General features: G+C 41.6%; 3 protein-coding genes across 15 annotated transcripts in view; all 3 read right to left on the reverse strand.

Moving 5' to 3' along the window:
• Positions 1-2,040, reverse strand: part of LOC104148836 (cytochrome P450 2J4) — a 26,469-nt gene extending 24,429 nt beyond the window's left edge. For 5 of the 8 annotated variants that reach the window (XR_011142781.1, XR_011142782.1, XM_068954085.1 and 2 more), the window contains exon 1: positions 1,960-2,040. Coding sequence is in view for 1 of the 8 variants with exons in the window: in XM_068954083.1 (XP_068810184.1) it covers positions 557-592 (36 nt within the window). In the remaining 7 variants the exon portion in view is untranslated. Of the gene's footprint in view, positions 1-556; positions 713-1,959 lie in introns of those variants that run through there. The other 3 variants (XM_068954083.1, XM_068954082.1, XM_068954081.1) reach the window with 3 other exon arrangements.
• LOC138068206 (cytochrome P450 2C31-like) lies at positions 599-10,570 on the reverse strand. Its single transcript, XM_068954744.1, has 7 exons — positions 10,493-10,570; positions 5,850-5,930; positions 4,840-4,981; positions 3,227-3,525; positions 2,530-2,586; positions 1,960-2,098; positions 599-777 (listed from the first exon to the last, which is right to left on the reverse strand). The coding sequence occupies exons 1-7, from the start codon at positions 10,568-10,570 to the stop codon at positions 599-601; spliced, it is 975 nt and encodes a 324-aa protein (XP_068810845.1).
• CAPN10 (calpain 10) overlaps positions 4,840-18,286 on the reverse strand; it is a 51,890-nt gene continuing 38,443 nt past the window's right edge. For all 6 annotated transcript variants that reach the window (XM_068954074.1, XM_068954077.1, XM_068954078.1 and 3 more), the window contains 4 exons: positions 17,855-17,881; positions 16,302-16,368; positions 10,493-10,678; positions 4,840-5,027 (listed from right to left, as the gene is read on the reverse strand). The gene's annotated coding sequence lies outside the window, so the exon portion shown is untranslated. The remainder of the gene's footprint in view (positions 5,028-10,492; positions 10,679-16,301; positions 16,369-17,854; positions 17,882-18,286) is intronic.

Below are 18,286 nucleotides of genomic sequence, written 5' to 3' on the forward strand. Positions count from 1 at the left end.
GAGGGGTTTTTGCCTTCACTTTCAGCCTGAGTCACCAGCCACACACTCAAGTGAAGGGTTGCACTGATGCAGCTCTACCAGTTCCATATTCAAGCTATCATTGCCACATGGCTCTGGGCTGCATAAACAAACCAGCTGGTTCACAGCCGTTTCAGGCATTCCTCCACAACTCTCTTCCCCCATGTAAATACAGCAAAGGGCTCTGGTAACACACAGAGACAGCACCTCCCAGAAGTGTATTTCTATATCCCGCTCTAGAATTGAGAATGCCTCCCACTTATTTCCAAGACCTGGCTTTTATGTTTCTTCTCCTCAAGTAAGATTGGTGTTGGGCCTCTAGAAAGACCAGATACTATAATTATTCTCTATCTTTATTTCTTTCACAATACAGCAGAAAAACATACAGAGATTTTCTAAACACAGGCAACAGTGAAGCCAGAGTATTTTACAGTGCCTGTTTCTTAGACACATGACAAGATAGGGTTAGATTCACACTGAATTTGTGCTAGAAACGAAGAACATAGAAGACGCACAAAAGATCATCACACCAGCAAACCTGTGGAAATGCCTCTCCCTCAAATGTGTGACACATTGCAACTTAGCAAAGAACTGCACAGATCTTATATGGATGGGGTTTCATTGTGCTCCCAAAGATAATCTGCGTGTTGACTTCCTGAACTCCTTCTGTTGGGGTGAACTTGAATGTCTGCAACAGGGTGCAGAAGATGATGAAAAGCTCCATCCTTGCCAGCACCTCTCCCAGACACACACGGTGGCCTGCAGAGGGAGAAAGGGAAGAGCAGTCAATCCCCAGAGGGGGCTCTCTCAGACACTTGTTCCCCACCTTTTCCAAAGAGCTTCAGTCAGCCTCATCACGAAAGACAGACTTGGCTGACTTGACATCATCTCTCAGATTGAACTGACTAAACAATTACAATGGAAGAGATGTCTGTAACTTTTCTTTGCAGGATCTAGTCAGAATTATAGAAAAAGATACCAGAGATGCTTCTCGGCAGTTTCATACTTTATCTCCTGCTACTACAAACTCACTTTCAGTCTTGTAAGACTAAATGAGAATGACAAGGAAGCTTCTTTAGGTTCCCTCCCTTCTTCTACTTTACGTAAGTACAAGATAACTTCTCTTCACTAATGGCAGTGAAAAGTCAGAACAGAGAAGACAATTTACAGTTGACTAGACAATTTCCTACGTGATGTTTCCAGAGAAGACAACTAGTTAAAGAAAAAAATGTTTCCCAATTTGTCAATTAACTTTGTGCTCAGGATATAATTTCTGGTCAGAGAAAAAGAATGACCAACTCCAAAGCTTAGTGGTCAGGCCATTCAGCTGGGATGTGAGAAACCAACGTTCAAATTCCTGTTCTGCCCAGCCTAGGCTAGGAGCCTGGACTTGACATTTCCACATCCCGGCTAAGAGCTCTGACAAACAGGCTATTCATAACCCTGGCATGATCCCCAATAGCTTTTGCTGAAGCTATGTCACTTACATACACATACACAAACACACACACACAGGGTGAAAGAGTGACTCCAGAAGCATCCCAGAAAAGACATAGTCATCTGGGATGTATTTGATCCAGGTTCATATTCCTGCACCAATGACTACTGAATTGCTTATATAAAGTACATCAGCTCCAGCAGAGCATCCTGCCACAGAACAGCCACTAAAGCATAGCCGGGCATATGCTAAGGACTCAAATCCGCAAATTACTAGCAATTGTAGAGCCTTACTCCTTTTACCTTCTCTACTTCTTCACAAAAATCTAAGATCAAGGGATCACACAATTACCAAACAACTTTTTTTTAATCGAAAAAGGCTGGGAAAACATGTGCTCCTAATTTTGGATTATGCTCTGTTTGGCCTTTTCTGCAATGAAAATAATACAACGTTACACTCACAGCGTAACCCACACAAACAGGTTTAGCTGTCAATGAACTTACCTGCTGAAAAGGCTGAGGCTTCTCTGGCCACAAAATTTCCATCCGTGTCCAAGAAATGACCAGGGTTGAACTGGTAAGGGGTTTCCCAGTATTTAGGGTCAAAAAGAGCTGAGTCTATGTTTGGCAAAATGAGAGTACCCTGCAAAGAAGATGGTGGTGGTTCAATTCTCTTTCTTAAGACTATACAGAACTCTCACAGAATACAGGTTTAACTCGTGTGAAATTGTGCTTTTGGCAAGCATTTTCACTCACTGTCTATAAGAAACATGCATGACCAGGGGGCATGAGAGGAGAAAAGTGCTATGTGCCAGTGCTGTCACCAAGACCTATGTCTGTCCTTAACTGAAGGGAAAAGGAGGGAGGAACATGACTGCCAGAAACTTTACTTTGCCAATACCAAACGCTGGGTTCTGGGCACAGAGATTGCTGCTCAGCTGCCTTTGCCAGTCTTACGCTAGTGAAGGAGGACTGTTAAAACAGGGAACAGAGGGGAGTGCTAGACACAAAGGGTTTGTCTCACTGCCTCTAAGAGATGGGATGGCATCACCACAGACACCTGCCCATCTCTACCTCTGGTTGCGGCAAATCCAACTTTCTCTCTCCTTCTGGAGGAATACGTGCCTCTTCCTAGGGAGAGCAGCAAAAAGGATTGGCACATCTCTGGAAAAATCTCCGGGTGAAGGTGGGAGTCTGGGGCATTACATGTTGGTGAGAGGAGGGGGAAGGCAAGAGTCACTGAAATGGTTTGGCTTGGACTGAGTTTCACAGGAACAAGGTACGCTCAGGAAAGAATCTTAAGCAGGACTCAACACTGTGTATTTCATGCCTATTCACAACAGTTTGAGAAGTGCCAGGTCTCTGGCCTTGCACACTGGCCTACTTTCCAGTTCAAGCGTTGGCCTCAAGTTTAATGTGAGCCAAATACCTTCACACATACATACGGATCATTTAATAGCACTTTTTAGATTTCAAGGGCAAGGGAAAGCTGTTCGTACAGACACAGCTATTAACAAGGAACGAATGGTTGTTCCAATACTTCAGAAAGGTGAGCGCTAATGTCCTGCTGAAGGCAACTTACTAGATGTCTTCCTCAAAAGATCATTTCAGAACTTGACTTTAGTTCTATTCTGCAGTATATTAATTTCACTAGAATTAAAGCATCTGTTTAGTGACCTGCATAAACATGAACTGTTTTCTAAACAAAAAGTAAAAATTAAATTTTCATATAGGAATGTATTTTACATTAAGGTTTGAAGTTGTTTCCTACTAAGTCATCTTCAGTGAAAGAGGTGGTTATAGAGATGTCAAGAGTTTGCAGCACTTCCACAGCTGTAAGATGATTAACTATCATATTGGAGTAGATAGGAGAGCTGTACCTTTGGAAGCTGATATCCCAGAACACAGTTGTGTTCTTCACTGCTTGTCTAGGAATTGTGATTAAAATAATGCTACCATAGCGCATGATCTCATGAATCACAGCATTTGTATAAGGCAGTTTCTTCCGATCCTCGTAGCAGAGTAGATGGGAGGAACCCAGAAGGGCATCCAGCTCTTTCTGGACTTTTTCTAGGAAACAAAAAAAAGTCCATTACAGATGGAAAAATACTGTGTTTTATATGAAACAGAGACCTTTGGTTTGCTTTTTGGATTATAGTAGTGATAGAATATATAACACAGCTAAAACACACATATATGACTATTTAGTTATGACTTGACTATAATCTGATATTTCCTAGTTTATAGGTTCTATGTTCAGATCACCTTTCCACAAGCCCAACAGATTTACTGAGCTTTATAGTTAAAGGCAGGGCAGTGAGCTGTAAATAAAACAGTAATCTTATTAAGATATTGAGTGAGTTACTCAAGTTATCATTTTTAATCTAGCTGAATACAAACTGACAGTGTACTAATAGGTACGTTGCAAAAAAGCTATTGTATCAAGCTCATATACATATGTAATGCTGTGAAGTGGAACAGAATAACATTACCTAACCATCACCAACTGCTAATCTCTTCTGGCTGTTATATATGCTTCAGCAAGTAACACAGTTTACGCAGTCTCAGAGGATTCAGGCTAAAATTGTAGGTTTTAAAAAATAAGCTAGTAATCTAAGAAGTTTTGTTTGCTTTTTAATTTTATTAACATTTGAAAGGTATGCGTGTGCACAGGGCTCTGTTCTTCCAGCATTCTAGCACCAAAAGTATGAAAAGAAGTATTTAGAGTATAGCTCTAAAACTGAGTGCAGTCTTCACAACCGTGACACAGAGTCAAAAAAAAAAAAAAAAGTCATTGTGAATTTGTAGAGGTATCACAGTTGACACGGCAAAGTTTCTTAACCAGGTCTCTCTTTTGTACCACTAACAGTAAGCGCTGAGAGCACTTCATCTCTTGTATCAAATCATTAAACAGTTTGAAAATAGTGTGCAACTATGTCCTTCATCTAGAGTTTCCTAAGTCATCTGTCTTCTCATTAACGTCTTCTTCTTCTTCTTCTATATTTAACCTTCCCATAGATTACAATGAACATATTTATTATACAGAAATACAACTGATGCCTCAATTAATGAGCACAAATCATATAATATTATTACACATCTTGGACACAAGAAAAGTCTCATTTTTCCTTAACCCCAGCTCCTATTTCACTCGGAGTGTTTTCAGCCAGACTGCATCTTCTTTTATATGCTGACTGCACTGAAACAGTCTGACAATAATCAAGTAGATGAAATACAGTATCAGAAGCTGAGCATCCCTGATATTATTTAAGAATCTCTGCTGGAAATTTTCAGCTTCACTGGCTTCTTAAAAATAAAGCTTGAAAGCATGTAACAGACAGTTGTTCTACCTGAAACATATCCACATTTGGGTCTGCGCCTCACCTTGAATGTCAGGATAAGCCACCGTATAGAGGAGGGCCCACCTTAGACTGGTGGCAGTGGTCTCTGAGTCACCCAGGAAGAGGTCAAAAATAGACTGCACCACGTTGTCTTCATCATCTTTGTATGCGGCATTGTTTTTAGTCTGCAGAGTCGATCAGGACTAGGATGTTAAAGGACAGGAGATGGACCTGTGTAACAATGAGCATGACCACATCTGGGGTACCCGAACACCTCTGAGTACTATCCCCAAACCAAACAACACTTCCATAAGAATCTGAAATAGAGCTGCTGGAATAATAGGAAGAAATAAGCCTATATTTTTTTCAAGTCTTGCAGTAAGTTTGCACCTGTCCTGTAATACAGAATTTCTTCTCTGAACTATATAAAGAGGGCCAAAGTCCTGTGCCTTCAGTTCCTTGTCATGCATTGCTTTCCCTCCAGCCTTCCTGTTAAACCTCATTGCAGAAGGTGTAGCAAAATAGGAGAAGGTTTTTCTCTTCCATCCCCAGTCTGCCTACTTAGCTTCTCCACCAAATGCCTTCTCCCCTGTATGTTATATCTTCTTGTTAAGATAGCTTGGTCACTCTTTGTGCTCAGAGCACTGTCATCATTCCTGTCTATCATTATCACCATTATTGTGTACAGCTTGACCACAGCAGTCTCTCTCGAGAAGAGTTAAGACTGCAGAGTCAGTGGGAATGGAAAGTACCAGTTCCCTAAAGTAGCTGTATGGCTGGTGTCTGTGACACTCCTTTGCTAAAACTTGCAACAAACTCCCAGTCAGCAGCACCAAGCACATTAAATGATTCTATATACCAAACATCCGCTTCCTAAGTAAGCTTATAGCTTTGCATTTGAAATCAAAGAGGAAAGGAAGCATCTTCTACTTCAGTTTGCAGAATCTCTTTGCTCAAGGCTATGTGGAAGGACATTCCCAGGAATACAAAGAGGGTAAGGGCTGAGCGTTTGAGTCAAACATGCCTATCTTTACACACCTGGCATACACTCACTTTAGCCATCTGAGACAGGTAGTAATCAATGAAATCTTGTGGGTCATCTATTCTGCCTCTCTCCTTGTGGACTCTGATCTCCTTTGTTATGAAAGGATACATAAAATCAGAGAAAACAAACACCTTTTGTTGAGGCCCTGGAAAGTGTCACATGAGCCATGGGAAAATATCATAGAGCTGCAGGACAGAGATGGGAAAGACACTGTGAACTGTTTGCTATACACACTTTTACTGAACAATCACCCTACAGGCACTACAGGAGCTAAATGAGTGATTAGTTGATTATTACGTAATCCCCACAAGTAAACTTCAGTATCCACAGAATAATGCTGAAGACCTGGCACATATGACTTCAGAAATCTGTCATTTCAGTGTCTTGTTCCTAGGAGATGCCTCTGGATTACAGAGGTATTATTCTAGTCCAAATAGCACTGACACTAGAGGTGCTGCAACAGCTGCAGAAATAAGGATTTTGAGGCACTGGTAGAAAAAGGTACTCTTCTCCTGTTACTACCCAAGGCAACAGCATATGAATAAAAGTGATACATGTGGCAAAATTCTGTTTTCTTTTCAAAGAGGCTGAAATGTGCAGAAATCACAACTTCAAAATAGGCCTGGACATGTGACAAAATAGGTATAATATTTTATACTGATTTTCTTGCTTCTGTGTATGTGTGCACACATTAGCTCCTTTCATCTGCGCAGCTTAGGAACATAAGGAGAACAGACTGCGAAAAGATTGCTCACCCGTCTCCCAGACTAAAAATACTGCATTCATGAAATGGAACTAGATAGTCCTCTCTTCGTTTCACAGCCATGCAGAGTGAAGATGAAAAGCTGAAGAAGATGGTGCACCCCTCATGGCAAAAGGCAGGAGTGGAGCAGGGGAAGAGAGGAGGTGTTATTTAGATATCTAATCTGAGCCAGCAAGCATGCTCAAGCTATACCGGGTACTGCCACACTGAATACCACTCATCAGGAGAGGGCAGCGGTTTTCTGAGCCAGGCTACAAACTTCCCTCCACTGTTTGCAAGGGTACCTATTCAGTTCTCAATATTTACTCCCTTTCTCTCTCCCCTCTCCTGATTATTTAACCTCTTCTCAGTTAAGAGGGTAACCTAGCATGTCAGAAATGCCATCACAGCAGCACACTGGGGCATCCTTTCCAGGTGGTACAGATTTCCTCCAGAAGGCTGAAAGCCACCAGCTCTGCCCTTCTGCCCTTTCACTGCCGAACTGGGGAGCAGGGCAGGATCTGCACAATCAAAACCATCCTTTGCCAAAAAAAAAAAAAAAAAAAAAAAAGCCATATCCTATCATTGACTTCTATCTTGAAGAGATAAATATTACTACTGCAGTATGCTAGTAGAACACATCATAAAACCCATGACCATATAACAGATTTTTCCCTGATTAAAGTCAGCAAAGGCTAGGCTAGCTACCACAGGAACCGAGTGGTAAGAATGAGAAATCTCTTGTCAGGACTGGTATGAATTTCTGCATTTCCCTTTTGCTATTTAAGGAATAAAAAAGAAGTTTGCTCACTATCACATTGAAAGAAGATATTCATGTTATGGTTTTTTTTTTTTTTTTTTCTTCTGAGCCTTTCTCTCTCTGGCTGGCACATTCCCCCAAAAAAATTTAAAAAGTGCCATCCTCTTGGCTTCATTGTCCATCTGAGGTCCAACACAATCTCTCCTGTGCTCATTATAGATATAATCAGATCAAGAAACACTGCATTCACTCATTCCAGAAAGAAGCAATTTCTGGTAACACCAAGGACCAGAAACTTGTGCGCTCTTCATGCACAGCCTTGAAATCACTGAAAGATCCTTTTGATAGTTAGAATGCAGGAGCTGAAAGTGCTGATTTAACTTTTCCTTTATTTACTGTTATTGCTTATATGGCACTAAACCCTGTCTGTTTCTGTCTTCAGAAATCTAGTCTTCATACCTTTGCCCAATGAGAACTGTAAAACCCTTCCAGTGCATGCAGGCTGCTGACAGAGTTGTCTTCTGCCACCTTTGAGACTATAATACCCCTTGGGAAACCAGAAAAGATCTTTGAAAAGCTTCTATTAAGCGCCCTCCACCCATCAACAGCCTCAGACATCTTCTTATCCCCTTCTCCTTCCTTTGAGAGCCTCATTTGTTTCTTCTGTTCCTGGGGCAACACTCTTTGCTGCAACACCATCCTCTCCAAGTTCCCTTTTCCTTTAGGCTTAGGGCACTTTCCACCTAGCATAATATATAATTGCACACTCCAAGTCTTCCAGAAAGCCCTGGACTGGTTTGTTTTCTTCTTTTTATTACCACAAGGCCAGGATGACAATCTTTCCCTTGTACATAAGCCATTCCCACCACACTGGAATTCTGTCCTCTACTCCTTCCATTTCACAGTATCTTATTGCTTTCACATGCATTTTGCGCTCACTAAAAGCGTCACAAATTTTGATTTTGAACTTCAGAGTTGCAAGAGACTCACTGCCTTAGGAAGCCATGAACCCACGGAAATAGGCAAGGTCAAAGCATAATTGAAAACTTAAAGAAACATACAAAATGCATTTAAGTTTGGAAGAAGCAGTGTGAAAAACACTGAACAGAGAGATAGAGCTTCTGTCTTTTAAGAAGTAAGTCCATGTTGCATATTCTACCAGACAAGGACTGACTGTCAATAAAAGCAGATACTGAACGTTGAAGCTCAGCTCACTTTCACAGTGAGCTTTCATATCTCCAACAGAATTGTTTCTGCTCCAAGCAGGAGGATTTCTTCTTGGGAATGACTGAGAACACAGTTACTGTGTTATAGTTACTGGATGTTACTTTGAGGATAAATAAAGCCTTGTTAGGTTAGAAACGGTTGCATTAATGCCATGCAAGCAAACATGCTTACACAAGCTTGAAAAAAAAAAAAAAAATCAGAAGTTGATAAATACCAAACAACTACCAACAAAAAAGTTTTTGCAGAAAGCTCATACCTAAGTCCTGTGCAAACATGGACATGGAATCCTTTACTGCAGTCCTAAGAAAAATCTGTTTCAGGGAAACTGACAGCCAGTTTGTATCTCCCTATATCATGCCCAAGTGCGTCCATGCTTCAAGTGAAGTTTTGCCTTCTGGGTAAGAGGCGGCCTCGCAGGAAGCAACTCCTGCACTGCTGAGTCATGGTCATTGCCATTTTGCTTTTATCTTCAACTTCTAGTTTCTGCAGGTTTTTGGCTGCTTTACCAACCTCTCCTAGTGATAAGCTGGAATATATTGTACTTTGAGCACCCATGTGATGAGTGAGTGCATTGGTAAAAGAGCTGTGAGATAGCTGGACCTTTAACAAACTTGGCACATCCTGGTTTGAAAAAGTTTGCTCCTGGAGCAATTTGCTGGGCATCCTTCCATACTCCTCCTCTCCCATGCAAGCCCTTTCTTTTAGGGTTTGTTAAATCACTCCGTCCCATATTCATCCTTATCGTTGTTGTATACTCTGGAATAGTATTTTCTTTACTCACCACCCAGACCTCAGTCTCTTGATTAGAAACATGCCAGCCTGCAGTTCCCTGCTTCCTACATATTTCCTGGTATGAGTTTGGATGCCATCAGAGTCCCTCACATATTTGCTACAAGGGCTGGACATTACTCTTGCACAGGGCATACCCCATCCTGTCATACACTCCCATTTCTGTCAGAGAATGAAGCTTACATTTTTTTCCCCTAATTTATTTTTTAACGTGGACAGCTTCAAGAGAGCTTCCCAGACCTGGAACAAGGCATTGGATATGAACCCCGATGGAGAACAGTCTGAGGATAGCAGGACTGGTGGCTTCCCCTTGAACTTATCACCCTTCTACAGGGGATTATGGCCTTGGTAGGCAGGGAAGAAGACATAATCAGTTGTCAGCTTCTTAGACGCTTTATGTCTTAGTATTGTGTTTTGGCCTAATCCCACATTCCTGTCTGCCACACCTCCATCCCAGCAGAGGACTGTGCCAAATTGGCTGGTATGGAAGTGTTTCAACCCTGTGGTTAAATGTGACAGGGCCCTAAGTCTGCAGACCTTGGTAGTGAGAAGTGTGAGTCTGAAGAGGAAACTGCTCAAAGTGAAAGAGTTTGGACATCAAATACAGCTTTTGAACACCAATGTTGGAGTCGATTAGGGGAAAACAGTGCTAGGAAGGCTGGTGTGACACTGACTCTTGGTAGGAATTTGGTACACTGGATGAACACAGCAGGCCAAAAGAATCACATTTAGATGTAGGGCAGGAAAGACACAAGCTGCTTCTCTATCAGTACTGACATTCAAATGAGAGTGAAATTGCACAGAGCGCTTAAACAGTGACGTTACTCAGCGTACCTTCTCCAACACAGTGGAGGAACGGTACATGGAAAAGTGAAGGCATGTGAAGACAAGAAGGCACAGCTCTTGTTATGGGGAACAGGAATGAGCGCAAGAAATGCCCATGTGCCTGAGGAAGAGCCATCACAAACAGACCATTCCCTCCCATTTCTTTTTATTGTCACATCACCCAGTGTTTCCTTCTGAACGAGGGGAGGCAGAGGCTGTAACGGAAGGAGAGAGAATTTCTTCTATAACCCCTCCGATTTCTCTCCTCCCTTCTCAAAATGCACTCTTTGTGGAGCAACAGACCTTACCCTTGCTACTCGCAGAAAGACAGGGGTCTCCAGTCTCTCAGCAACATCATCTGCATGAGTAGTCAGACGCTCCTTCATGATTTGGAATCCAAGAAGCACCTCTACAGGTTTGTGTCCCAACCACAGGGTGTAGATGTTGCCATGGGTTTCTGCCAGCTGTAAGTTGGATCAGTCCCCCCAAAATACCTAGGGGACAAACATTAACACAATTAAGAGTCACAAGAAACTGCTTTTTCAAACTCCTCTGCTACATAAAGGCACGTGCACCCCGACAGGCTCCAGGAGCAGGAGTCACCGGTGGATAGATGTTCCTTTCAGGGCCTATGGACTCTCAGAAGCACAATAGCTAGTTCTGATCTTCGGAGACCTTAGGAACACACTTTTATTTCAGAGACTCACATTGCTTTACTCACAAGGCCCCATCACTTTGAGCCACCTAAGTTATGGATCAGAACTCAACACAGCTAGTCCCAAGTTCTTTCTGTATTAGGTGTTGTACCCTCATCCATATTATATCTGCGTGCTCTTTCGGCCCACCTCTTCCCAGCACTACGCTGGGCAGCAATAGCCTGCAGGTGATTTTTCTCAGTAATTATCCAGTTCTGCCTGTTCTGTTTTTAGCCAGAGTCACTATGGCTGAACTTTCCTAGCTTCTGAAATCTCGCCCATTAAGTTCAAATCTCACCCTCATAAAGTTGACAAAGGTTATTGATGGTTCTTGCACAGCTTCATCCAAGTCTCTGATTAGTTCAGGGTGGTATTTCATCATATTTAGTTGAGTTGAAATCATCCATCTTGCCTAGGCATTCTTTAGCCTACTATATTCTCATTCAGTCTACTTTTTTTGCCACTATCATTTCTCGCGTTTGTCCTCAGATCATAATCACTCATTTAAGCAAAGAGTAGAGAGGAAATTTTAATTGAAAAGCTGATAAAACACATTGGCTTTCTAGGCATAATCTGCTCCTGGCCTTCTCTTGGTGATAAATAACAAAATTGCTTCTTACCTAGCAGTTCTCTTATGACAGACAAGGACCATTTTCCTTATAACTGTACTGACCTAGTCCACATAGGCTGAATGGGTCAATCTGAAGACCTGCTTGAGCTTCCTCAACACTAAATGTGTCAGAAAAATCCAATCAGGAGTTGCAATTGCTAAAATGGTTTTTTGCTCCCAACAAAACATATAGGTACACCATATGTGCAGTGCTACATGGAGATGCTTGAGCAAGTGTTATATTCTGCACTGCAATACAGTGTGACATCTGTTCTATCAGGGCTAGGTTCACTGTTTCTATCTGATGCAAGAGCACTGTAGAGCCATACCTCCAAACACAGATAAGGAACACATCCGCAAAAAAAAAAAAAAAAAAAAAACAACAACAGGCCAAGTCTATGTAGACAGATCTGAAGCCATGCTCTGCATAAACTTTCCACAACTGAGAACAGCATATCAGCATATCTGAGGTGGCGTGATTTCCCCTCCAACAGATGAGGTCAGACTTCTACATGGCAAGTGTGGAATAACCTTTATGAAGATACACCCAACTGCCTACAGTGGTAAATCCTTCTTCTGGCTTTCAATCACCAATAACGACTGGAGGTAAGAATTGAAGTCAAATAGATTTAATTTTTTTCCCCCCATCTTTATGGATTTCTTACTTTTGTCAAGGGGGGTGTCTAGTTTTTTGTTTGTTTTTTTGGTTTGGGTTTTTTTTTGTTTTTTTGTTTAGTTTCTTGCTATTTCATAGTTACAGCTTGAATCCTCTCATTTTCGTCCTAACTCAGAATGGCTGCCAAGTCCCTGATTTCACTATGAGAATGCCACTTGTTGCTTTTGGTCAAGGTGGCCACTACCACCTGTATCAGTTTATATGCAGAATTAAGGCTGTCCCCACTTGTGAGCCGCTAATTTCTTTCATCTCTGAGGTGTTCATAGTCAGGCTGTTGTCAGGGAAGGTGATGGCCTACCATTTCTGTGTTAAAGATATAGGGACAAGAGGATGCATAAGACAGGAGAAAGAGAGACTGAAAGGGTGAGATAAAGAGACAGAACAGTCCAAGTAACTGCACTTCTCATCTACTTAAGGCAGACAAGGCTCTCTGCCCTGAAAGCATTCTGAAATTATCAGTTGTGTGCGACTTCTCAGCTGCTTTAAAGAGATACTGCTCAGCATCCTCTCACAATCTGAACAGGAGGAGAATAAATCCACAAGTAGGGAGAAAGGGAGGCAGAGAAGAAGAAGAAGAAAAAAAAAAAAAAAGGTTGCTTTCCAGAGGATGGCAGTTTTCACTGTAGTATGACCCAGAGTTTCATTCTAGTAGTGGGAAGGCAGAAGCAACCACAAGAACAGCCGCACTTTATCCCCTTTCCCCTCTGATCCTCCAGCTCCAAACCAGCTTGACAGTTTTACTACTTCTTTCCCTGGGGGGATGGGAGAGGCACCGCATTTGAGTCAGAAGTCTCCAGTACATGGTTTTCTGGCACCAGCCTCCATTACCCAATAACTATTCCCCAGGACCACAGACACTGTTATTCATCTTCAATTGCAAATTAGGTCTTTCTGAAGATGCCCTTAGGCAGCAAGAAATACAAGCACCTTGCTCTGCTTTTATAATCTGTGTGGTACAGGCCACAGATGGTCACTCCCTTATGAAGCTTATGAAATTATCAAATTGCTTCCTTTACCAAACTAAATTCTCTTTTCTTTTTCGAAAGACCTGGTTCTTCTCCAAACACCTCTGGAAGAGAATTGCCAGCCTGCTCTTACTGCATGGACTGCAATTCGGGGGGGAGGTGCATATGGTGGAAAGTTGAGCTTCTCCAGAAACCATAATACATGGGCCACCCAGTGTGAAAATTATCATCTCATTTAAATAATCTCTAACAACTTCTTCTCATACCTTCAGTCCCTATCTCTTTCTTAACAGCGTGAATTGTACGAGTCATCTGAACTCACACAATCCTTTCAGTGAAGATTAGAGGGGAAAAACAAAACAAGAAAAAGATTCAAACGCTTTGGCTTTCCTCTTCACTGAGATATGGATCAGGTCTTCTCAGACTAGGTTCTTTTCACTTTATAGAACTCAGAAACCACCTAGGAGAGAAATCCCAGGTGAGCCTACAGGATCTACTGAAAGAACACAAGATAAAGGAGCGAGAAATAAGAAATCAGCTAGAAACGATCAAGCTGGGGCTCAGAAGGAATCTGAGCATTAGATTCCTATCTGATTGAGGGACAGACAGCCTTGAATACAGTTTGTTCAGTCTTTCATCAAAATGGTAGCAGCAAATGTAAAAAATACTGTCTTATCTTCCACTAGCGGCAGATGAACCTTAAGTGACAAGACCTCACCATAACAGTAGGGTACTGTCCATATGTGTAATGGAGGTTCTCTCTGGGCTAAGAAAGCATCTGCTGATATTGCATTCAGAATTATTTCAATCTACTGCTCACAAGAAGAGAGCTCTGTGGTGTGCTGTTGTGCATATGTGGGAATATACACCCTGAAAGTCAAGAAACACAAAGTAGTCCCTTTCCTGGACAGTTAGGGCAATCTCAGTTAGGAGCTCCTGCCTGACCTTGAACCAGCAGCTGAAAGGTGCTCAGTTTTCTAAAAGAGAGGATGGGTCACCAATCATCTTTGATTAAAGAAATAGGAAATACCCCAAGTAAAATTCCAGTGCCAGAGCTAGTACTGACAATACTGAAGTCAATGACAAAATGGTATGTAAAGAGGGCATCTACATGCAACATCTCTGTGTGCAACTGCTCTTGCAAAGAACAGAAAAGATCCCAACTCTGAGGCAAAATATTGTGACGGACGAGGGGCTTTTTGCACCTTAGGAAAGGCTACTTTGAGCCAGAAACGAGCAGTCCTCTAGCATCCAAGACTGTGTTGTTTAGAAAGAGGTTGCTTCTCCCCATAGTTGGGATCAGCACCTATTCTTAGCAGCGCTCTTAAGATAGACCGCAAAGGAGACAGCAGAAGGAAGGCTAGCTGAAGTGATATTATCAGGTGCCCTCACCTCACATCATACATGAAGATGGCACCAAACTCTGTGCCAAAAGGGGTACCCCATTCAGTGCCGCAATCATTTTCTTCACTTGCTCTGGTGTCAGTGGTGTTGCATGAGAAATCTTGAACTTCAGTGTCAGTAAAAAAGAGGAGGATTTAGCTTACTTTCACGTTTCTTTTTTCTGACTATTACTGTGCACCAGCTTCATTGTCCTGAAGCCTGTGACCAGGGAGCTGGGCAAGACAACCTCCCAAGCCTTCATGGACTAATAAAAGGGTTGGAAAGCCTCCGTTTGCTGAGTCCTGAAATGGAAAACCGAGCAGCCTTGTCACAGGTTTTTTGTCTGTCATGAAAACAGTCTACAACAGAGCTATCCTTGAGTTCCCTTAACCGTCGTCTTTCAGGGACGCTGCCTCTTTACAGACAAAAATCAATCCTGAAAGATCTCCTATGAAAAATATATTTTCTCACTGAAAATCAGGAATTTAAAAGCTGATTGCAAATAGTTTGTCCTGTCTGTAACTCTGTTACCTGTATTTGCATAGCACTGTGCAGAACAGGTTGCAGAAGTGCTCACTGGACTCCGTATAAAACCAGAAGCCAGATCTATGTTTGAGGACTTTCCTCCACAGGTCACCCTTTCACTCCCCTCTTGAGGCAGCAGTCACCTCCCTTTTCTCCACCAACCACACAACTCCTCCTCCAGAGCAGCTCCAAACACATCCTCTGCAAAGACTCAGTTCTTGCAAAGGGGAATGGGAGCTGCCATTCACTGATGTACACAATCAGCTGCTCTTCCTGCAGAGAGGGTCTATCTCCTAATCCATTCTATCAGGAGCCAGAAAAACTCTCTGTTCTCTTGGAAACACCAGTCTAGCTCAGGCCTGCTCATGGCTGGCAGTAGGCTGTTTTTCTGTTTTCCATTTTGTCTAAGAGGAGGTGATGTGCAAAAGGAATTATTCAGTGGACTAGATTCGGCCTATCAGCTCCTTACAGAACTATAATTTCTGCTATTTTATACTGCATAGCATAGCTTCCTTGCACCACCCCCCCAACACTTTGATCAATTTGCAGTTCAAAATAAATGCTTTTTATCACACATTTTAGATTTTCTCCAACATATCACCACCAACTGAAGGAAATAATTACCCTCTCCTGATCCTCAAGCCTCCAGCATTTGTTGCAAGTTTTCTACGAAGTGGTTACTGCTATTGGCTTCTTTTCCTTTTTTAAACACAAAATTTAAAGAAAAACCTAAAAATCTACCCACTGAACGTTGTCAGAACTACTTCTGAAAATGTCATTGTTTCAGAAATCTCAGCTTCACCCTTCTCAATGCCAGTCCTCTGCAACTTCCACATGCATATATTTTAGGAAAAATAGTTCTCTCTCCTCCACAGGCCTCTGCCTGTCTCCCACACTCAGCAGACCACATTATGAACGGTCTTCAGACAAACGTGACTGAGCAGAGCTTTGTGCCTCTTCACAGGCGCTGAACACCTGCTTCACTCAAATGGTGGAATAAGGTAAATAGAACTGGAGGAGTGGGATCCATGCCTACAAATACACGCATTTAGAACAATGCAACATACTTGTATAGTGGAACATCTGAAAATATATTGCTTTTCTGAGGAACCTCATACTGTGGGAAAGCACTTTTTTTAATGCAGAATTACCACAATCGGTGTCATTTCATTCTGATCCACATTAGATTTCTTATACATTCTAAAATTCTAATGTTCACATTGGTCTTATTTCTTTATAGATGAACTGTCTGGCAACACATACCTTGTTCAGGATCTTTTGATCAGCCAGATGCTTCCAATTATCGGAAATGGGACTGGCCCCAGAGGAACTATTTAAAAAGAAACAGTAACAGAAGAGTCTCACTTGTCATCAGCATTTCACTAGTACTTCACAAGACTGCTCTGCCTCTGGGGGGAGGGAAAAAAAAAAAAAAAAAAACTGTTGAGGAACCCAATTTCTGATGATTTACTAAGTCTTTCCTGAACTTTTTATGACATATTCAGTCTCACTCCCTTCCTGAGTGCATATGTTGTTAAGGACATTTAATATGTCACTGTCTTGCAAATATAAAACTACTACCTGCCACAAATCTTGTTTAAATAAAAGATGTTCACATTTCACAGCTAGCTGAAAAGCAATAAAACCACTTTACTGATAGAATGAAGGTTATATTCTGGTATGACTATTCCTCCTCCTCTTTGATTAGTAACAAAGATTCATAATCATTTCTTTGTTTGCAAGCAGAACTACAACCACAGAACATGCTGGGGTTTTTTTTTCCTTTCATCTTGAATTGCAAAATAAACTGCTGGCCAGGCATCACAGACAATCCTGATGTAAGACTTATAATGCAAAGGGATATACAATCAAAAATTTCAGTAAAAATGTTCAGAAGCGTTCTACATATCCAGACATAGACAACAACTGTATCTGACAATGTTCATTGCCACATCTGGAAGAACGTAAAAAGAAACATCTTGTCTGAAAGCACTCACAGCTTTTTATCTAATAACTTCTTAGTTCTGATCAGGTTTCCATTTCTGTAAACATAGCTGAAGACTTTGCATAGTTTGGCCCAATAGTTCAATTCATGGCAGTTTTCACTTACGTAACCGGGCATTTCCTACACCCCCACTTTTACATGCAGAACATTATTTTCCTTTTCCCATGTTTCTGCCCAGGTATGACAGCTGAATTTTGTTTAACTGAAGGATTCATGCACAATTCAGTGTTGCCAGGTCCTTCCTAAAAACCCAAGTAGAAAGAGAAACTGGAAAACAGAATTACTTCTTCATGATTCATTCTCTTATCCAATCTTTAGACCAATTTAAAAAATGAAATAAGCAAATCAACATCAGGAAAATTTCTCTCTCCCAATTTTCTGAAGTGTTTTAAAGCACAACTTTTTTTTTTTTTTTTTTCTTTCTCCAAAAATATAATTCTGCCAGAACTAAATTCTGTGTCGGGAACACCATGCCTGACCTATGCTACTGCTTAAACTCCAGTGGATCCCCCTCCCCTTAAGCAGGGAAAACCGCGATGCTTTTTCATTTGCCGCTCACCACATTTTGCTACTGCAGATTCAGCAACCATACATAAAGCATTATCTTTTACTAAATAATTGGGTAAAGTAAATTAGAATTCTATAGAGAGCTGTATGTGTTTTCTGTTTCAGCCTCCTCACACAACGGGGTGACTGATACCGCAATCCAAACCAGAGTAAATTCAGATACAACATCACACAATACTCTGTCTCATGGGTTCACATATGGGACAGAGACCATGCATTTAGTCTGCGTTTCCATAGTACCTACCTTAATAGACAAGCATCCTTGGCACAACTGTATAAAAGTAAAGGGTAGCAAATTCAGGTTACAGTTTACTGTAAAGTGGTTGATCCTTTCACAGTAAGGTTTTCCTGAGATGCCACTGGGTAGGGAAGAATGCCAGTATCTCCCCCTGATTTTACCATCTTTTGAAGTTGATTCTCGAGTCTACAGTACTCAGGATAAAACTTTTTTTTTTTTTTTTAAAGCTGGTAGTAACAGTTTATCATTCCAGCTAATGGTAATAATTTCACACGCATCTCATTAGTTCATGAATTCAGATTGTACGGAGAATGTCATGAGGAGCACGAAACCTCACTTGCTTGAGGCTTCCAAGGATAGGGCATGAAGTCAGCTCCAGAGGAAACCATCTACGTGCCCAAGGCAATTTTAAGAGTTGTACAGTCAAAAGAGCCTCAC

The sequence above is a fragment of the Struthio camelus genome, chromosome 9 (genome assembly GCF_040807025.1).
Source record: "Struthio camelus isolate bStrCam1 chromosome 9, bStrCam1.hap1, whole genome shotgun sequence".
Taxonomy (NCBI): domain Eukaryota; kingdom Metazoa; phylum Chordata; class Aves; order Struthioniformes; family Struthionidae; genus Struthio; species Struthio camelus.